Here is a 23,742-nt window from a genome sequence, read left to right as displayed (position 1 = left end):
ATTTCTCACACTTTAGCATTTGAAGTTAGGGGGGTGGCCTGCAATCAATGGCCTGTCAGAGGATGATTGACAGGAGTTGTTCTTTCTTGACAGTATATAAAGTAACAGCATGTTTTGCAACTGATGGAGGCTTGTATTTGATGAAATACCGTGCATAGATTCACCCATTTCTCCAAGGGGCCCTGGTTCTTTTCCATGAATGGTGTTTGGAATCTAAGGATCTGGGTGTTAGGTATGCTCAGCGGTATTAGAACTTCTCAGGGGCACCGGGGTGGCTCAGTGGGTTAAACCTCTGCCTTCAGCTCCAGCCATGATCCCAGGGTCCTGGGATCAAGCCCCACATCAGGCTCTCTGCTCAGCAGGGAGCCTGCTTCCTCCTCTCTCTCTCTGCCTGCCTCTCAGCCTACTTGTGATCTCTATCTATCATATAAATAAATAAAATATTAAAAAAAAAGAACTCAGCAAACAGCTTCATATATACACACAAGTGCATAAACATTCACAAACACACTTTTTTTCTTTTTTTTTTTTAAGATTTTATTTATTTATTTGACAGAGAGAAATCACAAGTAGATGGAGAGGCAGGCAGAGAGAGAGAGAGAGAGGGAAGCAGGCTCCCTGCTGAGCAGAGAGCCCGATGCAGGACTCGATCCCAGGACCCTGAGATCATGACCTGAGCCGAAGGCAGCGGCTTAACCCACTGAGCCACCCAGGCGCCTCACACTTTTTTTCTTAAGTCATCACTATACCCAACGTGGGGCTCGAACTCACGACCCCAAGATCAAGAGTCATGTGCTTCTCCAACTGAGCCAGCCAGGCGCCCCTGTATACACACATTTATATCTATATTGATTTCTATAAATATCTCTACATATGGAAAACTCTGAGTTCACACCAATGTGCCAAGTTCTCAATATCCCAAAGTTCATTGTAACTTTTTCCTCATACAAATTTGTAACTCTGTGTGTTTGTGAAATAGCGAGAAACTTGGATCCTACAAAATACTACACATTTATGTGTTTTCTCAGTCCCTTTTCATGTAATCCATCTCTTGGCCCTCCTGACACCTCCCACACTCAAGCCTGCCCAATATTTTGTAAGAGAGTGGGATGGAAGAGGGAAGAAGACATCAATGTGAGACCATCCTATTTATCATTTCTGACTAGAGCTCTCTCCAGCTATTTCCTTGGGGCTGTTTTGATTGAGAGACAGTCAACTAAGGTGGCTTAAGCAAAAACGAGAATGTATGAACTCACGTGATTGAAATTCCATGGTGGGGTTCAGTTATAGGTGGATCCAGGTGTGCAAATGGGGTGTCAGGTATCTTTTTCCTTTGCTTGGCTCTGTGTTGACTTCATTCTGAAGGTATCTCATTTTTGCTCTCTTTCTTTCTCTTATTCCCCTCAGGGTGGCAAGGGAGCCCCTAGTAGCTCCCAACTTTGATTCTCCCAGTTCAGCAACCCTGGAGGAAAAAGTGGGGCTCTTGCCCAGTGTCCTCATTGGTCTAGGATGGGTCTTGTGCCCACCCCAGAACCATACACAGTGATTGGCCAGGCCTGGGTCACATGACCATGTGTGGCTCCAGTATCCCACTGAAAGCTGTAGGGGAGAGTTAGTTCTCTCCCACAGTAGTGAAGCCTTATTGCTAAGAAAGGGGGACACCTATAGTAATAAAAGGAAAATCCGTTTTGCCACAACATTAACAATCTGAGGGAAGAGGCTTTTATCTGCTTTTTCTTTCTTTTTTTTTTTTTAAAGATTTTACTTATTTATCAGAGAGAGAGCGGGGAAGAGAGCGAGCACAGACAGACAGAATGGCAGGCAGAGGCAGAGGGAGAAGCAGGCTCCCTGCTGAGCAAGGAGCCCGATGTGGGACTCGATCCCAGGACGCTGGGATCATGACCTGAGCCGAAGGCAGCTGCTTAACCAACTGAGCCACCCAGGCGCCCCATTATCTGCTTTTTCATTGTTGAGTCCCCAGTGCCTCAAACAGTGCTTGGCAGATATTCAATAAATGTTTGACAGTTGCATAAATATAAGATATATATGCTTCAGTGGCCCCACAAAAAGATCCAGAATGGCGGTTCTTGTGTTTTAATACCCCTCCCGAGACATTCACGTTCTATTCTGGGCTGTGGCCTGGATGTTGGATTTTGGTTTTTTGGTGTTTTGTTTTGTTTTTAAAACTTCCCAGAGGGTGCTAGTTTACAGCCAGGGTTGAAGAACAACTGATCTAGAAGGTTCTGTAAGAAACGGGATTGTGGAGCACCTGGGGCGCTCAGTCAGTTAAGAGTCCGACTCCTGATTTCAGCTCAGGTCTTGATTTCAGGATGATCCCAGGGTCTTGAGTTCAAGCCTGGGGCATTGGGCTTCATGCTGGGTGTGAGGCCTACAGAAAGAAAGGAAGGGAGGGAGGGAGGGAAAAAGTAGGGAGGGAGAGGGAGGGAAGGAAGGAGGAGAGGAGGAAAGAAAGAATGAAGAGGGAAGGAAGAAAGGAAGAAAGAGAAAGAGATAAGAGAGAAAAGAAACTGGGGATTGTGTTGCCCACTCTGGGGGCCTGGACAAGAAAAGAGATCTCTTTAAGAATGTCGTTTAAATTTTTGTACTGTTTAGACTTATTTTTAGAAGCAATTTAAAATGAAAAAAGGCAACAGAAGTTAGCTACTCCAAAATAATGATGCATGGGTGTTATTTACACATCACTTTTCCAGGGAGGCCATTCACCAACTATCCCCCATGCAAATTCAGCACTCCCCGCCCTCCCTGCGGCTCTTTCTGCCTTAGCACACACTTGTTGCTCCCGTCCTACGTTGACTTAGTGACTGATTTCTTGTCCTCATTGTCAGCCTCTGCAGCTGGACAGTGAACTCCCCCAGGGCAGGCATCTCTACCTGGCGGGCAGTAGGTGCTCAGGAAATTATAGGTTGATCCGTGCGAAATCGCCAATGATTTCTGACCTGCCGGTAGGGCCAGCCCTGGTTTCCCCAGGCGGCAGCCGTCGGGTGCGAGGCGCCCCCGTGTGGCCGCCGCCAACACCGTGTGTCTGCCCGGCTCTCTGCAGGCAGGCAAGCTGGAGCCTCGGCTGGTGCTGGACCAGCTGCGCTGCAACGGCGTCCTGGAGGGCATCCGCATCTGTCGCCAGGGCTTCCCCAACCGCATCCTCTTCCAGGAGTTCCGGCAGCGGTGAGTGTGGTGGGGTGCTGCGGAGGCGGGGCTCGGATTGAGAAGCCCCCCCTCCCCCCGCCCCATATCTACATCCACATCCCCCCACTGCCACTTCTGAGTCTGGGGAGTCCAGGCAAGTTGCTTTGGCTCCTGTCTCAGCTTTCTCCTCTGTGGAAAGGGAGAGCAGGACCCGGCTTAGGGTGCTCCCAAGGGAAAGACTGCCTTCTATGGTAGTCCCTCGGTGACGAGCTGCATTTCTTTACAAATGCAATAGGAAGGGATAGGACAGAAAATACCAGAGTTTAAGAAGCAAGTCATATGGGAAAAAAGAAGCAGCAGCAGCAGCAAGTCATAGGGGCCCCTGGGTGGCTCAGTCTGTGAAGCTTATGACTCTTGGTTTCGGCTCGGGTTGTGATCTCTAGGTCATAAGATCGGGCAAGCATTGGACTTTGTGCAGAGTGTGGAGCTGGCTTGACTTTCTCTCTCTTCTTCTCCCTCTGACCCTTTCCCTACCCCTCAACCCCTACTTATGCACACGTGTGCTCTCTTTCTCTCTAAAAAAAAGAAATTATTAAAAATCCAGTTACTGGGGCACCTGGATGGCTCAGTTGCTTGAGTGTGTGCCTTTGGCTCAGGTCGTGATCCTGGAGTCCCAGGGTCGACCCCAGCCTTGGGCTCCCTGCTCAGTGGGGAGTCTGCTTCTCCCTCTGCTCCTCCCCCTGCTTGTGCACATGTGTGCTTGCTCTCCCTCTCTCAAAAATAAATCAATAATTCAATTCCTCCATTGGCCGGGCCACATCTCAAGGGCTCAGCAGTTAAATTTGGCCAGCAGCTTCTCTGTTGGACAGTGCAGCTCTGAGATGGCTGCTCAAAGTGTGGTCCCCGGGACTAGCAGCATGAGTGTCACTGGACAGCCTGTCAGATATGCACATGTTCAAACACCACCCCAGACTTACGGAATTAGGATCTGCATTTTAATACCCCACCCCTGGTGACTGAGCAACCCTGATATACACATGTGTGTGTGCACACACACGTTTCTCAACCACCGGTCATGAAATAAGTTGTATTAACATAGGACATGTATTATGTCTATGATGTGTGTGTGTATACATTGTATTTATAATATGTATGATGTTTTCTGGAATGTCGAGATCCGGGGAAGGGCACAGCAGGGACGTGTTTAGGGACCGTATCCCATTTTATTTTCCGTTGTGCTTTGAGCTTGAGAAACAGCTGCTGCCCAGTGCTTAGCTCAGGGCCTGACCAATAATAAGTCCTCAGAGGCAGCAGCTGTCACTGGCGGGCGTTCTCACCTTTCCACTCTGAGACCCGCCGTGTTCCACATCTCAGTGGTGCTGGTGGGGTGAACACTCATAATCAGCTCGCGGTGAGTGTCCAAGTTTGGCAGCTCCCAGAGCCAGTGCCGCCATTGGCAGTATTAACACTCATAGCCCAGGGTGTGGTGCTCTGTAAACGCTTGAATGTTCTCTCTTCATACTGTTTGTATCATCATCATCATCGTTACCACTGTTTGTCGCTCGGAGCGCAGTGTGGGCCGTGGCGGGAGCTCAGTGACAGCGTGATGTAATTCCTCCCCTCCCCCCACAGATACGAGATCCTGACGCCCAATGCCATCCCCAAGGGCTTTATGGATGGGAAACAGGCCTGTGAGAAGATGGTGAGTGTGGGGCAGAGCCTAGGCTGTGGGTGTGTACATGTGCATGTACAGGGGCCCTGGCAGTGGAAGAGGGGAGTCAGGACCTCCCTCTCCTTGCCCCTCCTCTTCACCACCCCTCTCCAACCCCTCACAGATCCAGGCCCTAGAACTGGACTCCAACCTCTACCGTGTGGGACAGAGCAAGATCTTCTTCCGGGCAGGTGTCCTGGCCCAGCTAGAAGAGGAGCGGGACCTAAAGGTCACAGACATCATCGTGTCCTTCCAGGCAGCTGCCCGCGGATACCTAGCTCGCAAGTAGGGCACCGTGCCTGGGTCCTGTTGGCCAAGGCTTGGGGGCGGGGGCAGGGAAGGGTTAAACAGAGGCTCCAGGGGTCAGGGCCTCCAAAATGGTGGAAAGGCTAGGAAACAAAGGGGTGGAGTCACCAGATGCTCAGACTTCTTGCTTCTACAGTCCCTGAGGGTCCCTGTGGACCAGGTCTGGTGCTGAGCAGTGCTGGGGACACAGGGAGGAGCTAGGCTTGGCCATAGGCTGACCAACCGTCTTGCATCACCCGGGACTGGAGGATCCCCGCGGTGCATGATTTTCAGGGCTAAATTGAAAGCCTGTGGCAAACAGGGCGTGGTGGTCACCCTACCGGCCAGTGCCTCAAGGGACTCCACTCTGGACGGGGAGACGTACATGGGCACATGTCACAGTTTGGAGCTTTGATGGTCTCCCACGTGAAGTGTGGCGACCCTCCAGCAGACCAGGATGCCTTCAGGTCATACACCCGATGACCAGAGAGACAAAGGAGGATGGGACAGGTGCTGCGGGCAGGAGCGACAGCTGGTTCAAAGGCCCAGGGACACGGGAGCCTGACACGTTTCAGGAATGTCAGAAGTTTGTAGGACAGTCTCCTTCTCCCTTGAAACAGCCCAGAGGGAGGATCAGAGAATAAAGGACTCCCCTAAACACCAGGCTGAGCGGCAGGGACCTTGTCCAGGGGTGCTGGGGAGCCATGGGAGAGCTGTGAGCAGGGAAGGGGAGGGTAAGCTCTGGGTATAGAAAGACCCCCTCAGAAGACAGGTTGGGGGTGGGCTGGGGGGAAGAGACTGGGAGGTTGGGGTAAGGGTCCAGGTGGGGGAAGAGGAGGCCTGAACTAGGGTTGTGGGAACAGAGAGCAGGGGACACAGCCGAGTGAGTCAAGGGTCGAAGGACTGACAGCCTGTATGCAACAGGACCTGCCAATCGTAGAGGGCGTTTGCACACAGGAGGCTCTTAACAATAGTTGACTAAGTGAAGGGAGCTATGCTGTCTTGTGAAGGGGACAGGCCTAAAAGAGCCGAGCCTTTACTCTCCCCCTTGCCCCCCCGTCTCCCCTCTCAGAGCCTTCCAGAAGCGGCAGCAGCAGCAGAGCGCCCTGCGTGTGATGCAGAGAAACTGTGCCGCTTACCTCAAGCTGAGACACTGGCAGTGGTGGCGGCTCTTCATCAAGGTGAGGGCACCTGGGGAAGTAACCTGAGCAACAAGGAGACAGCACCTTGGGTCCAGGGCTGCTCGGACAAGTGGCTTTCTTTGTTTGGGCCTCAACTTTCTGCATCTGTAAAATGGGACCAATCAGCTCAACCTTTGTTAGCCAGGATTCTTTGGTAGAGACCCCAAAAATCTGACTCAAACCAACATGAGTAAAAGATTCTGGACAAGCTTCAGGAAAATCTGGATCCAGGGCTGAGTTGGGGGTCCCAGAGAACCCCTCAGATTCAGTGACTCACTGGGAGGACTCACAGAACTTAGAGAAGCTGTTATCCTCAAGGTTATGGTTTATTACAGTGAAAGGCAAGAGAGATTAAAGTCAGCAAAGGGAAAAGGGGCACTGAACAGAGCTCGGGAGGGACCAGGCACAAGCTTCCAGTTGTCCTCTCAACACGGAGTCATGTGGACAGTGCGTAATTCTTCCAGAAAGAGTGTGTGACAACGCATATGGGCTGTTGCCAACTCGGGAAGCTCCCCGAGTCTCAGTGTCCAAGCTTGTCATTAGGGGTCAGTCTCACAGGCACGGCTGATCCCCCCATGCAGTTGATCTCACTCAGTCTCCAGCCTCTCCAGAGGTCAAGTTGATACCACGGGGGCCAAGAACCCCAGGTAACAAAGTCCGTCTTATCAGTCAGAATGTTCCAAGAGCTTGGAGATTATCTTCCAGGAGCCAGGCAAGGGCCAGGACTTTCAGTGACAGAGGCAGGGTTTGGACAGCCCGGGCCCGCTGAGTCAACCCTTTATGCCACAAGGGCCCAAACAGTGATATCAGTGATCTGTGTCTCCCATCTGGCTTTTCCTCCCAGGTGATGCCCTGTAGGCTTTTCCACACGGGTGCCACCAGTCCACTGAGACTTGTCCCCTGGCCGGCTACGCCAGCATGGACTTCTATCCCAAAGCTCCCGCTAGATTCTCAGGTTTGATTCACCCTTGGCCAGCTGGGGTCATGTGACCACCCAAGGACTTGTCATAACACATCCCATGAGCCAGGCTGGTAATCACACGCCTGCCTGGAGCAGAGGGGCAGAGCTGGGTCATCAGACCCCTGTGAGCATGGCAGTGTGTCCCCCCAGTGAGAAACTGGAGAGGAGGAAGGAAGATCGAAATTTGGAGGCAAAAAACCCAGCCATTCAGTGTAATTCTGAGTGCGGTGTGAGAGTGCTCAGCCTCTGGGCCCTCAGCCAGTGTCACTTGAGCGCCTGCTGTGTGCCAGTCACCTTTGGGGGGTCATGATAAAATGGTGAATAAAAACAAAGTCCTGCCTGCCCCGTGGGAGAAAGCTGGCCTGCCCCAGGACTTGGGAGTGGGGGTTGACTGCATCTCAGAGGAATATAAAATTATAGCCGTGATAAATGCCACCAGCTAGGGCAGAAGAGACTATGATTAGACAAAGAACCAAGGAGAGTTGGGAGGAACCGAACAGGAAGCCAGCCGTGGGACAGCAATGATCAAAGCGGATCCCGCTCAGCAAAAGGGGAGTGTGTCCTTTCAGTGCCGCTGACCCGGGTCACACCGCCCACAGTGCATCCCTCCATCCCTCCATCCCTCCCCCGGGCCGGGACTTTGAGGGACATTGTGTTACAGAACGGGCGGTGCCGGCATCTCGTCGCCCCCGGTTAGTTTAGCGAAGGAGGAACACATTTCGTGCCTGTGCTGCGGGCCTTAGCCTTGAACTGTTCGAGGCTCTTCGTAGTGTCAGCTCATTCACCCATCGCGAAAACCCCGTAGCGCAGGGGCTGTTTCCATCCCGGATCCATGGATGAAGACGCTGCCCTGCTGCTCCGGAGCTGCCGCCCAGTGCTTACTCTGCTCCCGGGCCACGTGGAGCCCGCCGTTCCCACCTTACCTCTCCCCTCCCCCGCCTCAGGTGAAGCCGCTGCTGCAGGTGACCCGGCAGGACGAGGTGCTGCAGGCGCGGGCGCAAGAGCTGCAGAAAGTGCAGGAGCTGCAGCAGCAGAGTGCCCGCGAGGTGTGTGAGCTCCAGGGCCGCCTGACACAGGTAAGGGGCGGGGCAGGGGCGGGGCCAGGGTGTGGGGGCGGGGCTCCCGACTGAGCCGCAAGGCGCGGGGTTCCTGCGGATCCTAGATGCTCAGGGGACTGGAGAGGGGCAGGAGAGGCACAGGCCAGGGGCGGCCTTGTGGCGGGGCAAGCAGAGAGGAAGACGGGCGGTGAGCTTTCCATTGACCATGTTTTTCTGGTGTCTTCTAAGTAATGTTGAAGCAAAACCCTTTTTTGAGCATTTTCCTGTTTGCTTTTACTGAGTTATTTCCTTTGGTTAGATTTCTAGGCGTAGGAGTGTTAAATGAAATGTGAGATGGTAGAAAGGCCTCTCCGGGGCTATTTGGAGGGTGGCCTGGAGAGGGAGAGACTGGAGGCGGGGAGGCCGGGGAAGAGGCTGGAGAGAGTTCACTGGGAAAGGATAAGGCTCAAGCTCTGGGGAGAAGGGAGGTGGGGGAGAGGGAGGCACTTAGGGGTCTGACTTGATGACTGTGGGGGGGGGGGTTTGAGGTCATCCTGAGAGGGGGACCTAGATGGAAAGCCCTCCAGGTCCCAAAGGTCAAAGCAAATCAGGAGGCAGGAGGCAGGAGGGACTCGGATTGCTCCACGGAGACTGCTCTGGGAGCACTGCCTGCTGAGTGCTGACCTCCCACCCTGTCCCCAGCTGGAAGAGGAGCGGGCCCGCCTGGCAGAGCAGCTCCGAGCAGAGGCAGAGCTGTGTGCCGAGGCCGAGGAGACGCGGGGGCGCCTGGCAGCTCGCAAGCAGGAGCTGGAGCTGGTGGTGACAGAGCTGGAGGCCCGCGTGGGCGAGGAGGAGGAGTGCAGCCGCCAGCTACAGAGTGACAAGAAGAGGCTGCAACAGCATATACAGGTCTGGCCCCTGTGTGCCCACAGACCACCTCACCCCATGCCTTTCTGTCTACCCTGACAAACTTTGCTTCTCCAAACCATGTTTCATTGGGCCATGAATTTGCAGAAAACTCAACTCAAAGTGATTAAGCCCAAAGAATACTCCTTTGGTTCAAATAATGGAAGACTTGAGAATGCATAAGCTTCAGGCATGGCTGGATCCAGGTGCCAAGGTGATATCCTTTGTACTCTTTCTCTCTCCATCGGGTCCATTTGCCTCTAGGCTGCAGCATTCCCAGGCAGGCCACGCTCCCTTAGTTTCCCCTTCAAAATCTACTATGTACTTTACCTCTCCATCCAGATGCTAAAGTTTCACCGGCAGTATTCATCTGCATTTACGTTTTATGATCTCTTCCCTTGAAAAAAGTAGATCGAGGTACCCAAGTTATGCCAAACATACTTGAAAATTTTTCAGTGATTTAAGTGAGCGTCTGGTTTTAAATTTAAAATAAATAAAATTAAATAAATTCGAAAATTCAGTTCCTCAGTCATACTGACCACATTTCAGAAGCTCAGTAAGGGTTTTAATTACCTCCTCTTTATCTGCATGTGGGGGAGGGATTCTGCCCTATAGTTATGGAGATGGCCTAACACCATGCCACAGAGAGCCACACATGGGTTGCACTCAGGAATGAAATGAACAGGTCACAGCTGTGGGAGGCTGGCTTTGTAGTAACAAAAGGACGGGGTGACCTCTGGTTCCTACAGGGAGATGTGATGGGTTAGTTTGAATAACTCCAGGGCTGGCAGGTAGCTGAAGTCCACTCTGTTGGCAGAAGCTGGCCCTGTGCCTGGTCCCTGTGATATATACTGTTATGTGGCCGGTAGACCTCATCTGTGGGAGCAGAGTGGGAGGAGGAGGACATGTGGGTAAGCCATTACAGATCCTCCCGATAGCAGGGAGCAAGCAGCACCTAATACTGCATCCTTTTTTCTTTAAAGGTTTTAAAATATTTTTAAATTTTAAATATTTTAAAATATTTTTATGATATTTAAGTATTTAAAACTTTTAATATTTTTATATTTTAATTTTTTAAATTTAAAATTTTACATATTTTAATTTTAAATATTTTATTTTCTTCAAAGAGACACTTTTATTTTATTTTTCAAAGATTTTATTTATTTATTTGACAGACAGAAATGACAAGTAGGCAGAGAGGGAGGCAGAGAGAGAGGGGAAAGCAGGCTCCCTGTTGAGCAGAGAGCCTAACGTGGGGCTTGATCCCGAGACCCTGAGACCATGATCTGAGCCGAAGGCAGAGGCTTAACCCACCGAGCCACCCAGGCACACCTAATTTTAAATATTTAAAAATTTTAAAATATATTTACTTGGGGGTGGGGAGCACAGAGAGAGAGGGAGAAACGGACTCTCCGCTGAGCAGAGAGCCCAATTTGGGGCTCAATCCCAGGACCCTGAGATCATGACCTGAGCTGAAGGCAGATGCTCAACCAACTGAGCCACCCAGGTCCTCCCCCATTTTTTTTAAATTAATGTATTAGGGCACCTGGGTGGCTCAGTTTGTTGGGCATCTGATTCTTGATTTTAGCTCATGTCTTGATCTCAGGGTCATGAGTTCGGGCCCTCTGTCAGGCTCCATGATTTGGAGCATACTTTAAAGAAAAAAGAAAAAAGAAAAAAATTGAGGTATTATTGACATATAACATCAGTTCAGGTATACAACATAGTGATTCAATATTTGTACATATTGGCAAGGGATGTCCACAGTAAGTCAATATCCATCCCTTTACAGAGTAACAAAAAAAAACTTTTCTAGTGGTATGAACTTTTAAGATCTAGTCTCTCTGCAACTCTCAAATATACAATACAGTGCTAAAACCACAGTTGTACTATTACATCCCCTGGATTTGTTTATTTTATAACTAGAAGTGTGTACTCTTTGACCCCCTTCCCCCCTCACTTCAGTGACCCTCTCTTCCCCCAACAACCACTTGTCTCTTCTCTGTATCTGTAAGCTCAGTGTTTTGTGTGTTTTTGGTTTTGTTTTTTAGATTCCACACATGAGTGAGATCATAGGCTATTTGTCTTTCTCTGACTTCTCTCACCTAGCACAATGCCCTTGACGTCCGTCCATGCTGTCACCCAATATCGAATCTTAATTTCCAGTCCCGCATCACATGTTGCTACAGGGGGCAGTGCCCATCTCTATGATGTGCTAATTTATTTTTATTGTTTATCATCTTCCCGCACACAAAGGAATGTCATTTCCATAAGGACAAAGATGTGTATCTATTTTCGGTGCCTAGAACAGGGCTTGGCACACACAGGGCCCTCAGGGAAAGCTCAGGGGAGAATGAAATGAATGAATGAAGCAGGGAGACCAGTGAAGCTTTGCTCCTTTCCAGTCTCACCCAGAGTGTGGACCTGTCTGAACCACAAGCCCTCAGGGTTTGGGACCGTCCCCTCCACCCCGTCCTTCCCATCACACCCCAGTCTCCAGCCCCTGGATCCTCATCCCTGCCCTTGCCCCTCTCCAGGAGCTGGAGAGCCACCTCGAGGCCGAGGAGGGGGCGCGACAGAAGCTGCAGCTAGAGAAGGTGACCACGGAGGCGAAGCTGAAGAAATTTGAGGAAGACCTGCTCCTCTTAGAAGATCAGAATGCAAAGCTGAGCAAGGTCGGTGGCCTGTGGGCCCCCAGGGGCAGGGGCAGGGGCAGTGGCACATGGGGGCACATGGGTCTCTGCCTGTCCCCCAGCCGGTGCCACCTCTAGGGGTTCTCCAGCTCTCAGTCTCAGCTATGTCTCCCTTCTACCCTTGTTCATCCATCACACCTTCACTTCCCCTTTGTCACACCTTCCCCTGCCAGTATTTTTGAGCAACTACTGTATGTCATTACCCGTAGCTGGTAGATCATAAGACATGCCCCCCACCTTCAAGGCCACACTGGAGACAAACACCATCTTATTATAGCCCGTCCTTCTGTGGGTCAGCTGGGGCTCAGTCGGGGCTCTCGGAGGCCGTCATCGTGACGTGGGGGCCAGGTGCGGATGTCTGCGGTCTCCATGCCCCTTCATGTGGCTTCTGTCCCCACAGGAGAGCCTGGGTTTCTTACATGGCAGCTCAGGGCTCTAAGAAGGTCAAGCAGAAGCATCCAGGCCCCTTTAAAGTATTAAGCCTGGAACTGACATGGCCTTGCTTGCGCCCAATTCTATAGATCAGGGGTTAGCAAACATCTTCTGTAAAAGGTCATATAGCAAATATTTCACACATTCCCAGCCCCTGTGTTTCTGTCACGAGCGCTCAGTTCTGCTGACGTAGCGTGAAAGCAGCCACAGACAGTATATAATTGAATACGTGTGACTGCGTCCCAATAAAACTTTATTTATAAAAATAGGTGGTGGGCCAGATTGGGCCCACACACTGTGGTTTGCAGACCACTGAGCTTAAAGCAGTCAGAGGCTCAGCCCAGACTCAGCGGGTGGGAAATCAGGCTCCATTCCTGGGTGGGGACATGGCAGAGAATCCGCTGCCCTCTTTGACCTGCCACAGCCAGGACTAGGCTAGGCACAGGCGGAGACGGCATTGAACTGACTGGAAAACCATCTGTGTCCTGACAGGGGGATGGGGGAAACGGATGCTAGATGAGACACCACAGAAAATAAATATAACCACACATTGTGACTTAATTATGAACTGTGAGAAAAGAACAGAAGACTATGGAGGAGGACGGATCCCTCACCTGTCCTTGGGGTAGTCAGGGCAGGCTTCTCGGAGACAAAGATATCTGAGTTGAGAGGTCAAGGATGCACAGGGGTTTCCTTACAAAATGTTCCTTTGGTAAAATGGCTATTCCATTCTACACTCTTCTACTTCTTTCTTTTTAAGGGTAGTGTCAACGCACTACACTGGTGTCTAGAACCACTCACAGTTTGAAAAGTACAGATCCACGCCAGGGCTTCTCAAAGGCTTACATGCCCGGGAATCACATGGGGAGTTTGTTCTCATTCAGCGGGTCTGGGGGGGAGCCTGAGATGCAGCATTTCTTTTACAATCTGCCATTTGGTGCTGCTGCCGGTCCACAAACCTACACTTGAAGGGACATGGAGCCAGAGCTCCCTGTAACTCAGCAGGTGGGCAAGGATGTTCGGTGCAGTCAGCAGTGTTGTTTGTAATGGCACACAGTTTGGAATGAACCTCAGCACCCGTGAGTGGGATGTTGTGTTAGGGAATGTTGGGCTTCTTCTAAGAACGGGAGTCTACCCTGTAGTTCAAGATGGGATGGGTCTGCAGACCCAAGAAAATGGGGAAGGAAGGCTGTGGGTCGGAAGCGGGAGGCTCAGGGCAGGGTGGATGGAGTGGAGAGGAGCTGAAATGCAGAGAACACACCAGATATGTGCATTGGGGTCAGGGGGGCACCGCTCTGACCGCCCCCACCACCCACCACCCTCAGGAGCGGAAGCTGCTGGAGGAGCGTCTGGCTGAGTTCTCGTCGCAGGCGGCTGAGGAGGAGGAGAAGGTCAAGAGCCTCAATAAGCTTCGACTCAAATATGAGGCCACGATTGCGGACATGGAGGGTAAGCGCCCCCGCCAGTGGGAAGCTGTGCTGCGCGTGCTTGGCAGGGGAGGGGGCGTTGAGGGAACCTCGTGAGCTGTGGAGGCTCCGTGGTCGGATCTGTTCAATGGGGCCAGGAAAGAAGGCTCCAGACAGATTGGGTGTCTTCCCAGCTCTTAGGTTGTTTCTGCCACTCTAAATCCAATTCTCCTGCTCTCTCCTCCGTGTCTTGGGGTCACTCTCTCTGTCTCTGACTGTCCCACTGACTCTTTCAGGCACATTGTTGCCTGGGTCCCTTGCTATTGACTCAGAAGCAGAAGCAGAAAGGAGAGAGCGCCTGGAGAAGGCTGTGGAGACAGAGGAGAGGACAGGGCAGTAACAGTCACTGAGCAGGAGCAGGGTGTCACTGGGGGGTGAGGAGGAGAGGACGGCACCTGGGGGTCGGGCCCAGGGTCGCAGAAGCGGAAAGAAGGGGCACAGGGAGATGCTGAGCCACAGCTTCACCCCTCCCCCACCCCAGCCAGTGCCAGGGGCGGGGCCGCGGGTGTGGGGGAGCAGCTGGGTGTGGGGTCCGGAGCCCTTCTGCATGGCCCCCACGCCCGCCCCCAGACCGCCTACGGAAGGAGGAGAAGGGCCGCCAGGAGCTAGAGAAGCTGAAGCGGCGGCTGGACGGGGAGAGCTCGGAGCTGCAGGAGCAGATGGCCGAGCAGCAGCAGCGCGGGGAGGAGCTGCGCGCCCAGCTGGGCCGCAAGGAGGAGGAGCTGCAGGCGGCCCTGGCCAGGTGCGCAGTGGGGATGGGGGACAGCGGGGACCTTGCGCGGTGCGCGGTGCACGGTCCACAGGGCACAGCCCGCCAGCGGGAGGGGCACCGCGGGGAGACTCCACCAGCGCGCACGCGCCCCAGCCCCGCTGAGCCTCAGTGTCCCCTTCTGTAACCTGTACCTGGCTAGAGTTCCAAGCCCGCCAGGTTAAGGGAAGAGTGAAAGGGGGCTTCGCATGTCTAGTAACTTGCCCAGTTCAGGGGTCAGAATAGGGGGTCAGCTGTGATTTCATAAGCGCCCCAGCCATGAAAGGAGTCATATCATTATGATTACAGCCAGTCGCAATTATGGAGCACCTACTGTGTGCGCCCTGTGTTATGAATGCCTTCCCCCCACCCTGCCCCTGCTGTGTTTCATGCCTTCTGAGAGCCCTTGATTATAGGTGCAGCTCAACTTAAATGTCAGTGTGGAAAAATGTGTGTCTTAAAATCAGCAGTGCGGGGACTCCTGAGTGGCTCAGTTGGTTAAGCAGCTGCCTTTGGCTCAGGTCATGATCCCAGCGTCCTGGGATAGAGTCCCACATTGGGCTCTTTGCTCAGCAGGGAGCCTGCTTCTCCCTCTGCCTCTGCTTGCCATTCTGTCTGCCTGTGCTTGCTCTCTGCCCCCCTCTCTCTCTCTGATAAATAAATAAAATCTTAAAAAAAAAAAAAATCAGCAGTGCACCAGGTGTGTGTGTGGTTAAGAACCCGCACCCTAGTCTGACTTCTGGGTTCAAGCCATGGGCCTGCCCCTTTCTGGGCACATGACCTCACCCACGTGCCATTGGCCTCCCTAGCCAATTTCTTCATTTGTAAAATGGGGAGATTTTGAAGCTATTCCTAAGGCTATTATGGGGATGAAATCTGCAACTGCTTTTAAAGGACGCCTGTCTGTTAAGCATCTGCCTTTGGGGACGCCTGGGTGGCGCAGTTGGTTGGACGACTGCCTTCGGCTCAGGGCGTGATCCTGGAGTCCCGGGATCGAGTCCCACATCAGGCTCCCAGCTCCATGGGGAGTCTGCTTCGCTCTCTGACCTTCTCCTCGCTCATGCTCTCTCTCACACTCTCTCTCTCTCAAATAAATAAATAAAATCTTTAAAAAAAAAAAATAAAAATAAAAATAAAAAAAATAAAAAAAAAAAAAGCATCTGCCTTTGGCACAGGTCGTCATCCCAATGTTCTGGTATCAAGCCCCAGGGTGGCTTCCCTGATCAGTCTGGAGAGCAGGGGATCCAAACCCCAGTCTTCATGACTCCGTGAACAATTTAAACCTCCAGTCAGTGCTGCCCCTCAATTCAGCTTCTCTTTGCAAGAGGCTGTGTCTCCTTGGGGTCATGAAGCTGATCAGATGCTGGGGTCAGCTCTTCCACTCGCTGACCGTGTCACCCAGGCCAGGACTTTCCCACTCTGTACATCAGTTTTCTCAGTGTAATCATTAAATAAGATAATTAAGTAAAGGGTCCCCTGTGGCAGGGGCTCAGTACGTGTCCCTGTGATTACTCTTGGTGTCATCCCCATTTTACAGCTGAGGAAATTGAGGCTCGGGGTAGTGAGGCATGAGCCCAAGGGCAGAGCTGGGATTTCAGCCCGGTTTGGGCCACCCCCAAATCCATACCTAGCCTCCCCACCCCCAGAAATCATCCCTGCCCTTCGCCTGCCCCTGTACCAACTCCATGGTCCTTGTCCACCCCCAGGGTGGAGGAGGAGGGCAGCGCCCGGGCCCTGCTGCTCAAATCCCTGCGGGAGGCGCAAGCAGGACTGGCTGAAGCCCAGGAGGACCTGGAGGCTGAGCGGGCTGCCAGGGCCAAGGCAGAGAAGCAGCGCAGGGACCTGGGCGAGGAGCTGGAGGCCCTGCGGAGCGAGCTGGAGGACACACTGGATTCCACCAATGCGCAGCAGGAGCTCCGGTGAGGCAGCCGGCAGAGCCTGGGCACCGGGTGGGCGCCGCGCAGGGAGAGGAGAGGGGCTTTGGAACTAGCCCCCCATCCATACGGAGGTTTAGCCTTTCACCGGCTGTTTATCCAGTATTGGCTGTAGAGCTCAGCCAGGCTGGGGACAGATTCATCAGACCCAGCCATTTCCCTCAGGACTCCTGGTCTGGGGGAGGCAGAGTCAGGCAAAGGGACCCAATCCAGAACAAAGTATGCTTTAAGGGAGCAACCAGGACATTGTGGATGATAAGAGCGAGCCCCTAAACCATATCTATGGAAGGAGGTCCAGGAAGACTTCCTTGAGAAAGGGACTTTTGAATAGGGTGTTGAAAGGTGAATAGGAGTTCACCCTTAAAGCCACACTCCTCCCTAGGTTACCACCCAGATCCCTTAGGGAATGTAGAGTGAGGTCCTCATCCCTGAAGGGAAACAATAAAAGGAGGTGCATCCCCAAAGTCCCTGCCTTTCTTTATTCTGAAATTGTGTTCCCTCCACAAAAGGTCCAAGAGGGAACAGGAGGTGACAGAGTTGAAGAAGGCTTTGGAAGAGGAGACGCGAATTCATGAAGTAGCAGTTCAGGAGCTGAGGCAGCGCCATGGCCAGGCACTGGGCGAGCTGACGGAGCAGCTGGAACAGGCCCGGAGGGTGGGTTGGGACAGGAACAGGGAGTTGTGGAGGGCTGGCAGAGGGAACAGCCAGTGCCAAGGCCCTGAGGCAGGAGGGTGCCCAGTCCAGTTGAGGGAGGAGGCATAAATCTTTACTTGTCTCTCCCTTGCCAGAGCAAAGGTACCTGGGAGAAGACCCGGTTGGCCCTGGAGACCGAAGTGTCGGAGTTGCGGTCAGAGCTGAGCAGCCTGCAGGCCTCGAGGCATGAGGGTGAGCAGCGCAGACGCCGCCTGGAGTCACAGCTGCAGGAGGTGCAGGGCCGGGCTGGTGACGGGGAGCGGGCCCGAGCGGAGGCTACGGAGAAGCTTCAACGAGTCCAGGTAAGTGGGGCAGCTAGGGCAGGGACTCTCTGTGGGCTTCCGTTTGGTCCACAGCAGCCCTGTTGTCCCTTCCAGCTCTTCCAACATGATCACTCATGAGTAACCCTAGCTAATTCCGTGAGCAATTACTATATACCAGATATCCTGTGTGTTTCATTAAATCTTTCCGACTCTCCAAATATTGTTCCCCTTGTACATACAAGGAAACTGAGGCCCAGAGACCTGAAACTGATCCTCTGAGATCCCTCAGAGCCAAAACTCGAACCCAGGCATGCCTGATTCTATAGCTCTTAACCCTACCATGACCCCCCAACCTCCAAGAAGCCTTAAATAATCTGTATTCTGATAAAAAAAAAAAAAAAGCCTAGTGTGGACACATGCAACTGTGTGGGGATGATATCATACTGTGACTGTTAAAAGAAATGTGGGCTTTTACATTTTAATTTTATTATGTTTCTTTAGATGGCCAATACTTATATGTTACTGACAATACAAAGAAGGAGCAAGAATGAAGGAAAAAACTGACTTTTTAAAAAATAATTTGTTTTTAAATAATCTCTACACCCAGTACAGGGCTAGAACTCACAACCCCGAGATCAAGAGTCAGATGCTCAACTGACTAAGCCAGCTAGGGGCCCCAGGAAGAATGATTTTTAATTGTCCAGTTCCTCCAGGGGAAAACACCATGACAGTTTCCAGGTTAAAATGCTGTATTAGTTAGGGTTAAAGCTAAACTGACATATAGCAAAGGCATCCCAGAATCCATCAGCTTAAGTAAAAGACGTGTCTTTCCCTCTGGAGAAAGAGACTCAGGGTAAGCAGTGAAGGCCGGCAGGATACTATGCGCCACAGATTCACTTAAGATCCAGGTTCCTTGGCCTTGTCATGCCACCGTCCCTGAGAGCATTGCCCTCACCTTCAAGTCAAATCTGGATTATGGGCACATCCATGCTCCTGCTTAGAAAGGGGAAAGAGAGAAAGTGGCAAAATTTGCATACATCCGTTTGCTTATATCCCATTGGCTGCCACCTAACCACATGATCACAGCTAGCTACAAAGGAGCCTGGGAAATGTAGTTTCTAGCTGACAGGCACAAGCCTAGTGAATAGACTATCACAGTGGGATCATGGAAGAGTGGCTCTGGGGGGATAGCCAGGGTCTGCCCCAGATGGAATCATGCTAGCCAGCGGTCACTGTACTAAACATTTTACATATCACACAGAGAAGAGTGACAACGGAAGTAGAGTTTGGGGGCTGATAGCAGGAGTTCCAGCACTAGAAGAGTTCTTCATTGATAGACACGTTCTGTATTCGTGCGATCTACTTGGCCCCCAAATACTCAGAATGTAGGGAGCAAAGCTGAGGAGGTGCATTTTTCCTTTTATTTAATTTTAAATTTAAGTAGTCACGTACGGCTGGTAGCCACCATATTGGACAGTCCAGCCATAGAGCCATCCTGCCTGGCTCAGTCCCACCTCTGGTAGCTGTGTCATCTTGGGCAAATTTCCTAACCTTTCTGTGCCTCAGCTTCCCTTTATGTCAACTGGGAATAGTGCTATGGGTGTGTGAAACTGGTGGGTTTCCTTCCCCTAGAGAGCGAGGGCCATATGGAAACTCTGCATTTAACTGTTTGAGAAACCACAGGGCTGGTTTCCCCACTTGACATCATCGATACCAGTCCAGTGTGGCAGGGATTTGAGGGGAGAGGAGCGGGTGGGGTCAGCCGGGTGGAAGCCGCCATTGGAAGGCGCCCCTTCCCCACAGGCTGAACTGGAGAACATGTCTGCAGCCCTGAGTGAGGCTGAGTCCAAAGTCATCCGGCTGAGCAAGGAGCTGGGCAGCTCGGAGACCCAGCTACATGACACCCAGGTGAGGCCAGCACCCCCCACCCTCCCGCCTTACACCCAGCCCCTCCCCACCATGCCTCTATACCCTCTGCCATCACCTGTCCTCCATTCCCCCTCCCCATCTGCAGGAGATGCTACAGGAGGAGACCAGGGCGAAGCTGGCCTGCGGGTCCCGGGCACGAGCCCTGGAGGCTGAGGTGGTAGGGCTGCGGGAGCAGCTGGAGGAGGAGGCGGTCGCCAGGGAGCGGATGGCCCGAGAGCTGCAGACTGCCCAGGCCCAGGTGAGCCATCCTGGAGGGCGACCTCAAGGGGTCTCCAGTCCCAACCCACTCCCCCTGGGTTCCCCAGATCGGGGATGGCCCCATTGTCCACCTGGTCCTAGGCCAGATCCCCGGGAAACCCCCATTCTCATCTCTAATTGTCCCTCAGCAGCCTGTCATTTGAGACCTCACCCTCCTCCCCCGACTCTTGTCTCACCCCTACTTTGCATCCACACAGACCTAGACCCACTCAGGCCTCATCCTCTGCCACTTGGATCTTCCTCTTAGCCTCCCTTCAGGCCTCCTTGCCTCTGGTTCCTCCCCTCCCAGCTCATCCTCCCCACGGTCTTCCTGCCACAGAGCTGCCCCTGCTCCTTCCCCTCTCACAGCCCTCCCTGTCTCCCAGTGCCCCAGGATGGAGCCTGTGCCTCTCAGCTGTGCCTTTGTTGGCCCTTCCGTGTTGTTAGCTGTGTTGATCTCTCACCTCCTTCCGCTTCATACGAGAAACCCTTTTCATTCTTCAGGACTCAATTCCAGCCTCTCCTGTTGTGGGAGGTCCCTCACCACCCCACTCTGAGCTCCCACACCCTTTTTTCTTTGTCCCCATTCCAGTCACCTTGGGCTGGAACTCTCTCTGCCCATAGGTCTTCCCCCACCCCCAACCAGAATAGGAGCTCTTTGAAAGTGGGACCCTCTCTAAGTTAGATCTTGGTCTTCAGCACAGGCCAGCATAGAGCCTGACATATAGGACACCTGGAGAAATGCCTCTTGAATGCATGAGTGCTGAATGCATGCCTGAAGATACCGTTCTTCAGCTGGCAGACTCCTATGCATATTTCAAGACCCATCTCAAATGCCCCCTTCTCCAGGAAGTCCTTCTTGGATGTTCTAAGCAGATTCTAAATTCCTCCTGTGGGCCCTCACGGCTCCCATGTTTCCCTAAGGCTCCCTGCCTTAGCCTCCATCACCCTGGCCATGATGCTCAGTCTCCCCCCTTAGAAGGGGGGTTCCCCTAGGCCAGGGTCTAGGTCCCATTCATCTTCTGGGTCCCAATGGGAGTAATTTTCATCTCTGGAAGAAGCTGAGGTTCACAGAACTTGCAACCACAACCCTATCCCAAGGTAGGAGAACCCAGTGAGAGTCACCTCCTTCCTCTGGCCTCAGTCTTCTCCTCTGGGAAGTAGGGCACTACCAGCTTACACCTTGGTTGCAGCCATGACTGCCCCCCACCCTCTGTCTCCTCCTTCCCCCACCCAGCTGTCAGAGTGGCGGAGGCGCCAGGAGGAAGAGGCGGGAGCCCTGGAAGCAGGGGAGGAGGCGCGGCGCCGGGCCACCCGCGAGGCTGAGGCCCTGACCCAGCGCCTAGCAGAAAAGACAGAGGCGGTCGAGCGGCTGGAGCGAGGCCGCCGGCAGCTGGGGCAGGAGTTGGACGATGCACTCATGGACCTGGAGCAGCAGCGGCAGCTCGTGAGCACGCTGGAGAAGAAGCAGCGCAAATTCGACCAGGTGGGGCCCCTCAGGTTGGGGGGCGGGGGGAATTGGGATGCTCTGTCACACTTCTGCAGTCATTTCAGATTGGGTGACATGTGGCCTCAGAGCTAAGCTATGAACGTGGGGGACCTCTCGGGCAAAATGCTTCTTCCCTCTAAGCCTCTGTCAGATAAGATCCCCATCCATCCTGCTTTATGACTTTTGTCCCAAAATAATTCTTGGTAGGGTCCTTTTTTTTTTTTAAGAGAGAGAGAGGAAACTCACATGTGAGCAGGGGGAGGGACATAGAAGAGGGAGAGAGAGAACCTCAAGCAGGCTCCACACTCTGCACAGAGCCTGACACAGGGCTTGATTCCTGGACCCTGAGATCGTGACCTGAGCCAAAAGCAAGAGTCAGAGGCTTAACTGACTGAGCCACCCAGGCGCCCTGATCGTGTACCTACTCTTACTCCCCCAGATGCACCAGGTGCACCAGGGCATGCTAACCAGGAATAAATGAAATAACACATTGTGCTCCTGTTGCTGGCTCAATGTGTAGCTCAGGCAAGCTGCTTTTCCCATTTCAGCCTCAGTTTGCCCATCTAGGAAATGGGGATAGTATTAAGCATCTGGCAATCTGAGGGTGAAATAAAAATCATAGGACCCCTCAGCATTAGGAACCATCAGGCAACTCTGAGGTTCAAATCCCAGCCCGGCTCCTCCTGGCTGTGTGTGGCTTAGGTGAATTGCCCAATGTCTCTGTGCCTTATTTTCTTCATCTAGAAGATGGGAGAGTCATTACTTTTGCCTTCATTTTTGAAGGATTTATCATTGGCTCTTGATTTCTAGGCAAAGAGTTTATGATTTAAGCACTTTGAAGAGGTCATTCCATTTTCTGTGGCCTCCATTGTTTCAAATGAAAAGTTCGTAGTCATTCAAATCCTGTGTTTTTTTATAGGGAATGTATGTTTTCTTAGCTGGTTTACATTTTTTTTTTCTCTCTCAATCTTTGGTGTTTAGCAGTTTGGCTATGATATATCCAGCTGTGGGCTTTTGAATTTATCCCACAGCTGTGGCTCATGTTTTGAGCAAATGTGGAATTTTCAGCCACTATGTCTTAAATGTCTTTTCTGTCTCATTCTCTCTTTCCTTTTCTTTTCAGACTCCAAGCCCATGTATGTTTGACCACTTAATACTGTACCATTGATTATTATGGCTCTATTTGTTTCTATTAGAATTTTATATAAATTCTTCTCATATAAATCCTTTTGATTGGCTTCTTTCACCATTGGTAGAGCATGCAACTCTTGATCTCAGGGTTGTGAGTTCAAGCCTCACATTGGGTGTAGATATAACTTAATAAAAAAAAATTTTTAGTAATTATTTATTCCTTTTTTTATTGCTGATGAACCCCATTTTTTAAAAGATTTTTCTGTTTATTCGACAGAGACAGACACAGTGAAAGAGGGAATACAAGCAGGGTGAGTGGGAAAGGGAGAAGCAGACTTTCTGCTGAGCAGAGAGCCCAATGCAGGGCTCGATCCTGGGAACCTGGGATCATGACCTGAGCTGAAGGCAGATGCTTAACAACTGAGCCACCCAGGCGCCCCTCAGTAGACCACATTTTGAAGACCATTAACTGGTTGAACATTTGAGTTGTTTCTAATTTTGGGCTATTATGAATAAAACCTTAATCTTTCTAATAGGATATACTGGTTTGAATTCACGGTTCCCTAATGAGCAGTGACATTGAGTATCTTTCAAGTGCTTATTTGCCCTGTATACCTCTTGGGTGAAGGGTCTGTTCAGAGTTTCTGTCCATTTTTAAAAATTGGGTTGTTCCCTTTCTTTGTTTTGTTTTTGGGGGTGAGGGGGTTGTTTCTTTTATTATTGAATTGTGAAAGTTCTTTATATGGTGAATACAAGTTCTTTACCAGATGTATTGCTTTGCAATTATTTTTGTCCTGTCTGCGGCTTGACTTTTTACTCTTCATGGACTCTTTCAAAGACCAAGAGGTTTGAATTTTGATGAAGTCCTATTTATTAATTTGTTACTTTGTGGGTTCTGCTTGTTAGTGTTGTGTCTAAGGAGACTTTGCCTAACCCAAAGTCATAGAGGTTTCTTACATTTTTTCCAGAAATTTTCTGCTTTGCAGTTTCATATTTAGGTCTGTGATCCAGTTTGGGTTAATTTGTTTATATTGTGCTCTCATGGCTCCAAATTAATTTTTTATATATGGCTACTGAATTGTTCAAACACGGCTGGAAAGACTCTCTTACTGACTCATTCCTTGCATTAGAAATCAGGGAGTGACAGTTGTCCAATCTTCCCTTCTTTTTCAAAATTGTTCTGCTTCTTCTAGGTCCTTTGCATTTCCACAGGTATTCTAGAATCTGTTTGTCGGTTTCCACACAGAGAAAGGAAATCCTCTTGTGTTGAATCTACAGATTAATCTGGGAAGAATTGACATCATAATAATACTGATTTCTCACCTAGGGACATGGTACATGTGCCCATTTATTTAGATCTTTACTTTTGGTACTTTAAAATTTTTTTTTAATTTATTTACTTGATAGAGAGAAGGAGAAAGCACAAGCAGGGGGAGTGGCTGGCAGAGGCAGAGAGAGAAATAGACTCCCTTCTGAGCAGGGAACCCCACTCAGAGCTCGAT

General features: G+C 51.4%; 1 protein-coding gene across 2 annotated transcripts in view; it reads left to right on the top strand.

Annotated features, from left to right (window-relative positions):
• The window catches only part of MYH14 (myosin heavy chain 14), an 80,921-nt gene that overhangs the window by 38,033 nt on the left and 19,146 nt on the right, over window positions 1-23,742 (top strand). For both annotated transcript variants that reach the window (XM_044256812.1, XM_044256811.1), the window contains 15 exons: window positions 3,062-3,183; window positions 4,777-4,846; window positions 4,980-5,140; window positions 6,213-6,321; window positions 8,227-8,358; window positions 9,022-9,228; window positions 11,763-11,900; window positions 13,676-13,799; window positions 14,387-14,558; window positions 16,271-16,483; window positions 17,008-17,152; window positions 17,287-17,493; window positions 19,258-19,362; window positions 19,469-19,621; window positions 20,858-21,106. In XM_044256812.1, the coding sequence (XP_044112747.1) occupies window positions 3,062-3,183; window positions 4,777-4,846; window positions 4,980-5,140; window positions 6,213-6,321; window positions 8,227-8,358; window positions 9,022-9,228; window positions 11,763-11,900; window positions 13,676-13,799; window positions 14,387-14,558; window positions 16,271-16,483; window positions 17,008-17,152; window positions 17,287-17,493; window positions 19,258-19,362; window positions 19,469-19,621; window positions 20,858-21,106 (2,307 nt within the window). The remainder of the gene's footprint in view (window positions 1-3,061; window positions 3,184-4,776; window positions 4,847-4,979; window positions 5,141-6,212; window positions 6,322-8,226; window positions 8,359-9,021; window positions 9,229-11,762; window positions 11,901-13,675; window positions 13,800-14,386; window positions 14,559-16,270; window positions 16,484-17,007; window positions 17,153-17,286; window positions 17,494-19,257; window positions 19,363-19,468; window positions 19,622-20,857; window positions 21,107-23,742) is intronic.

The sequence above is a fragment of the Neovison vison genome, chromosome 7 (genome assembly GCF_020171115.1).
Source record: "Neovison vison isolate M4711 chromosome 7, ASM_NN_V1, whole genome shotgun sequence".
In the NCBI taxonomy this organism is placed as follows: domain Eukaryota; kingdom Metazoa; phylum Chordata; class Mammalia; order Carnivora; family Mustelidae; genus Neogale; species Neogale vison.
This window is presented reverse-complemented; position numbering and strand designations above follow the sequence as displayed.